Here is a 6,372-nt window from a genome sequence, read left to right as displayed (position 1 = left end):
CTACTGCACGTACTGGCTTTGTGGGAGCCTAGGCAGTTTGGATGCTCACCTTACTAGACCTGGATGGAGGTGGGCGGTCCTTGGACTCCCCACAGGACAGGGAACCCTGATTGCTCTTTGGGCAGATGAGGTAGGGGGACTTGATCAGGGGAGGGGGAGAGAAATGGGAGGCGGTGGCAGGGAGGAGGCAGAAATCTTTAATAAATAAATAAATAATAATATACTAAAACATGGCAGATTGTAAATAAGGAATACTGGTTAAATTAAAATGTAAGAGCTAGTTATTAATAAAAAAAATAAAACTGAGTGGAGCCCGTGAGTACTCTGTAAAGTGTTTGAAGGACTGATTAGAAGCCAGTAATTGTGTCATTGGGAGGGGATAGCAGTTGACAAATCAGCTCACAAGATGGGTTTGTCACCCAGGACAGTGGGACCTGGGACGCTGGAGATGTCACAGAGCCATGCTCACTGTGGGGATGAGGATTTGTACAAACACTTCCAATAGTGGGAAAAATTAAAACCCCGAATCCACTAAGTCCTGGTGTTTATGTGAAAGCTTGCTGGTATTAATGTCAGTAATTGATCTTTGCAATGACTGTTGACATACCCGTTCTCTGAGGCTGCACCCGTTCTAAAGAGTTGTGTTCCCTTGCCACCCAGCAGTGGACAGCAAACTCTGCAGGGCATTGTGGACACTGCTTGGGACAAGCCAGGTCCTGTCTGTGCTACCCTGCCCCCTGTGCAGCCTGTGCCTTGCCTTTCTCTTCGGGATGTTTTCTAAATCTGCAGGTGGAGCCTTAGAATGGGATCAATAGAGGGAGTGGTGGGTCTTTGTCTTTCTAAATCCCCACATTTAAGAGTGGAGACCCAGAGGCACCCATCAGTCATCCCAAGGAGAGGGAACAGCAGCACAGACACTGGGCATTTCCAGCATGAAGTGATATTCTCACTGCAGCCAGGTGGGCAGGCATGGTGTAGGGAAGGAAGCAGGGAGCGTCAGGATTGACAGCCTTGGGTTGAATCCTGTGAGAAACTCCTATCATTGCAGAGATCTGTCTCCTGGAGCCATTAGCAACATCAAAGGGGCAGGAAGCATTGCTCTGAAGTGGTTATTTTTATTCTCTCTTTGTTAATATATTTTCTTCTCTGGAACTAAGTATCCCATATAATTTCTGACAAAGCACTGCAGTAGGTAATATGTTTAAAATAGAAAACACACTGAGAAAGATTCCTGAAATACTTTGTGTTTGGATACATTGATTAGAGCAAAACAAACACAGCATAGCTGTGATTTTAAATTACTTTAAAACAGTTTTTAAAATTCAGGTGTGTGTTTCCTTAGAATTATGTCCATATATGTGTATCTGCTTATATCTTATCATCCCTCAAAGTACTCCAGGTGGCCAGGAAGAATGCTTCCGAGAAGCTAGGCTGACAGAAAAAAGCAAGGTGCCAAATGGATGTGCTTAAAGTGTAATGATGACATCTTTATTTTAAGTTCAAGTTTAATTGGATGTGGTGGAGTCTATAAATAAAGGCAGGAGAGCAGTAAACAATGATGATCAAACCAGTGAAGTTTCTGCAGACGAAGCCCTTCGAGGTAGCATTAGTTGTCAAGGTGACAGATCCCAGAAGCACTTGGGAGATGGGCCCCCTGCGTGCGCCTGTGGGGATTGTTAAGATTGCATTAATAGTTGCTGGTGGCTGTACACTGTGGGCGGCACCATTCCCTGCCTCAGGTCCTCAACCCCAGCTGTGCAGTGGAGAAAGAGGCCGCACATCCCTCCCTGCCTCCCGACTGCTGGTGTTTGTGAGCAGCTAGGTCCAGCCCCACACTGCCGGACTGCACCCTTGCACTGCCAGCCCTAGCTCGCCTTTCTCCTGGAGTTATTTCCCTGACAGCAATGGAGCCAAGCGGGAAGTCAGCCATAAAAGGACAGCAGGAAAAAAGATTTAACATCTAAAATGCAAACACACTTGAATTCTTAAAGGAAATTTTAATATATAGAATTGAACTACAATGAAAATAAATTAAAATTTGTAGGATGTAGCTGAAAGTATCATTTAGAGAAAAATTTATAATACCAAAAACTTAAATTGGAAAAAGGAAAGCCGAGCCTGGCGTGCTGGCACTATGTATGACCTGCGCTTTGGAGGCTGAGGTGAGCCTGGGCTCAGTGCTGAGGACACTGTACACTCAGCTGTGACACAGTTGTCAGGCATTCCGGGACCCTGGGCTCAATCCTCAGTGCTGCAAAGCAAACAAAATGAATAAGAGAAGGAAGGGATGGAGGGTGGGAGAGAGGAAATAAGACTATTTGGAGGCTAGGAAGGGGCTCAGCAAGCAGACAGGGGAGGACAGAAGGGGAGGGTAACGGATGAGAGCACAGTGCAGAAACATGTGTGCATGGAAATGTCGCAAGAAGACCCTGTAGGAAACAAGTAAATATAAAATCAATTCAAAGCCAATAAAAAGGAAAACCAATTACATAAAAAAATAAACTTCTTGGGGGGAAAAGAGCAAAATTGAAAGCTTAGAAGAAACTAACAAAGATTAGAGAAACAGAATAACTGGTGTGATATGGGACAGAAGGCATGGGCACAGTCCCTGAGAGGCGCTTTGGGGAATGTTCCAGACAACTTTGGAAATTAACCTTTTATAGCCACAAGATGTCAACCAAGATGAACATCGAGTTGTTCTAGAGCCATTAAAGAAACTGAATTTCTAATCTCTCCAAACCTAGGTAATTTCACCAGAATATTCTACCAAACAGAAGATTGAGCAACAGTTTTAAATAATTTTTTTTACAGAAAATAAAAGAGAAGATAAAATAAAATACTTTCCCAATCCATTTGCTAAGGATGGGGTCAGTCTGATGTTGACTTCACACACACACACAGACACACACACAGAGGCATATATCCATGCACATGTGACTTGCACACACGAAACAACCACAGGCCAGTATCTCTCATGACTTAAATTAAGCAGTCCCCAGTGCAGTGTTTGTGAATTGGGCGGACCCGTGTGTGGCGGACCCGTGTGATGCAGACCTGTGTGTGGCATACCCAAGTGTAGTGTACCCGTGTGTGGCAGACCCATGTGTGGCGGACCCGTGTGTGGCAGACCCGTGTGTGGCAGACCCATATGTGTGGCAGACCCATGTGTGGCGGACCCGTGTGTAGCAGAACACAGTAGCCCAGCAGGATTCCCTCCAGATGTACAGGGTTTGTTCAGCAAATGTCAGCTAATATATCTTAGCAGATACATGGTATTATGGAGAAATTGGCTATTCCATGAGTCTATACAGAAAAGGTGGTTGGCAGAGTCTCACACTAGTTTCCAATAAGAATTCTCATCAAACTAGGATTAAATGGAAAGCCTTCTCAAGCTGGTAAAATGTCTATGAAAAATCTACAGCCAATATCGTATTCAATAGTGAACGGCTCAATCCCGCTTCCCTAAGACGAGGAGAGTCGTGATGGCGTGGCTGCCACTCTTAGTTGACAAGGTACTAAAATTCCGAGAAGTGCAGTGGATTGAGAAGCAAGGCGGGCGTTCTTGGAGGAAACCCTGCCTGAGTGTGTCATTCCATCCCGGGCACAAATACAGACAGTAAAGGTCCAGCGGCCAGGCTCATCAGAATGTACAATCATATAATCGTGTATGTGTAACTTTGGTGCTAATTACACCCGAACATTCATTTCTTAAACATTTTTACCAGATATGTAAACAAGTGTGTAGAAACTTAGATTAAAAAATGATAGCATGTAAGATTGCCCCAACGAGAGCGAAGCGCAGCTCAGCTCTCAAGCAGTGGGCACGCCCAGAATACAGCAGATGCCTGGGGGAGAACTCAAAGATGCCATGAATAGATGGAGAGGGACGCTCGCTCCTGCATGGAAGGCTCGCCAGAAGACTTCCAGAGACAGCGCCACTCTAAAATTATAAAGAAGAGTGGACACCCTAAAACGGCTGAAGTAATTTTTGAAAGAGAAGAAAGCCCTGGGAGGGAAGTTCTCCGTGGTGTATGAGGGCAGCCTGTGACTGGCGGTGGACAGATACCTGGATGGACCGAGCAGAAAGATGGCCATGCAGATGTGTCCAGGTCACTTTTACAAATAGTCATTTTTTTTATTGTACATGTTTGTATCTGTGTGTGGGTATGCACACATGTATGTGGGAGCCCATGGAGGCCAGAGTCATTGGTTTTCCAGGAGCTGGAGTTACAGGTGGCTGTGAGCCACCTGATGTGAGTTCTGGGAGCCAAGCTGGGTCCTCTACAGGAGCAGCCAGCGCCCCTCACACTGAGCCCGGGCTCTGCTCTGCCCTCCTGATGACTTAACTATGTGGTTTCAGGAACAGTGCTGGAACAGGATGTTCAGGGACAGATGGACAGACGGACAGACTCACTAGAAATAAAACCCTCTTCCTAAGCTTCAGCGTCTTATATGCAAGTTAACCTCAAGTTAAGTGAAATCTAAGTGTAAAATATAAAACTATAATAAATTTAGAGGAAAATATAAGTCAAATCTTTAGGATTGAAGGTTTAGTCGGGAAGTTTTAGATTTGACACCAAAGCACCTAGTTAAAAAATTCCTAGTTAAAAAATCTGTTAGTGGAATTCATCAAAATGTTTTCCTGTTAGAGTCTTTGTGAACTTGACAAGAAGGACATGTCCCCAAGCTATAGGGAATACTCGGAAAATATGGAGCCAACCAGAGGGAGCTGCCCAGAGATGCTCAAGGAACTGGAAATACTCGTTACTGATAGGCAAAGAATGGGTGGACACAAAAGTAAAGTAAAACAGACCACGTGCCTGCAAGAAGCGGGCATCCATAGGATGAGGCCAAGACTGAGCGCATGCATGCGCAGGAGGCTGAGCGCATGCATGCACAGGAGGCTGGACGGCACCACTACGCCACAGCTGGAGCTGTGTGATGGGAATGCGTGGCTACTGTTGAGAGCTGTTGGCATGGCTTTCTTAAAGATAACCCCGAGTCCACATGCACAGCCTGGCAGCTGTGCTGGCTCCTCGGGAGTGAACACCGATGCCTACTTTAGGACCCGTACAGATGCTCGCAGGAGGTCTATAGCTTTATCTGAAATGGCTCGTTTCTTTAGTTTGTGCATAGAGAGTGGGTGTCTGCTATGTGGAACATTACTCAGGAATAGAAAGCAACAATCAATAGGACACAGAATCTCTGGTAGCTTCTCTATACCATAATGAGCTGAGAAGGAAATAGGGAAAAACATCCTGTTGATTAAAAAAAAAACTTTTAAAAATGACTAATAATGAATAATAAGTCTTAAATGACTTAGGAATAATAAGTCTTGGTTTCTTTTATGTAACAGAGGTTTCCTAAGAAGTTACTAGTAAACATGCATGTAAAGAGGTATTCAGGGGCACATCTGTAACCACAGCGTGTGGGGGCGGGGATGCTGAGGTCAGCCTGGGCTCACAGTGAAACCCTGACTCCAAAAAGAAAAGGATAGGGGAGGGAACCGCCAAAAAGTCAAGCAGTTGATGCAGCTGGCACCCCGACTACACGTGTTAGAAAGTGTGTGTGTTGGCTACACATGTAAGATCCGTCCCGATCGCCACTGGAGTGTTGGAAAGAGCACAGGTGCCAGGCTGGTGCGGATAGCTTCCTTCAGCGCTGTAGCGTTTAAATGGTGCAGTCACTAGAATGCCCATCACCTTCTCCTCACACCCCAGCTCCCACTGTGAAGCTGGTCAGGGCTGGTCAGGCCCTGCAGAACTTACACCGCCCTCTCTGCCCACTTCCAGCTTCCCAGCGAGGACCCTGAGATCTCCGAGGCGTCATCCAAGTGCCTGTCCATCCTCGTGCAGCTGTATGGAGGAGAGAACCCCGACAGCCTGTCCCCAGAAAACCTGGAGACCTTTGCCAATCTCCTGGTGACCAAGGAGGACCCGAAGGACCAGAAGCTTCTGCTGAGGATCCTCAGGAGGATGGTGAGTCGGCCAGTCATGGCCTCCCGTTCGCTTCCCGTGCTGTCAACTGTGGCTGATATTGGCCATAGTCTATTTGTGTTACATTGTTTCTGGGCCATGTGAGGAGTGTAAGAGAAATGAAGAAGGGAGGGAGGAAAAGAGGGAGAAAGAGAGAGAGAAAATTCTCTGGCTGATTAGGAATTTAACATTGGTTCAATTCTTTCACACCTCTGCCAATGTATTCTCCTTCTGCTAACTGCCCCAGTTTGTAATGTAAATGGCTTTTTCCTAGCCTACGCTACCATCCAGAGTGTTGTATTTTCCTAGCCTACGCTACCATCCAGAGTGTTGTATTTTCCTAGCCTGAGCTACCGTCCAGCATGTTGTATTTTCCTAGCCTGAGCTACTGTCCAGC

General features: G+C 46.0%; 1 protein-coding gene across 1 annotated transcript in view; it reads left to right on the top strand.

Moving 5' to 3' along the window:
* The window catches only part of Ulk4 (unc-51 like kinase 4), a 288,608-nt gene that overhangs the window by 206,765 nt on the left and 75,471 nt on the right, over positions 1–6,372 (top strand). Inside the window, exon 37 of the mRNA XM_026779110.1 lies at positions 5,762–5,978. Coding sequence (XP_026634911.1) covers positions 5,762–5,978 — 217 coding nt within the window. The remainder of the gene's footprint in view (positions 1–5,761; positions 5,979–6,372) is intronic.

Source organism: Microtus ochrogaster, chromosome 5 (assembly GCF_000317375.1).
Source record: "Microtus ochrogaster isolate Prairie Vole_2 chromosome 5, MicOch1.0, whole genome shotgun sequence".
Classification (NCBI taxonomy): domain Eukaryota; kingdom Metazoa; phylum Chordata; class Mammalia; order Rodentia; family Cricetidae; genus Microtus; species Microtus ochrogaster.
Note: the sequence above shows the minus strand (reverse complement) of the source record. Positions and strands in the feature narration are given on the sequence as shown.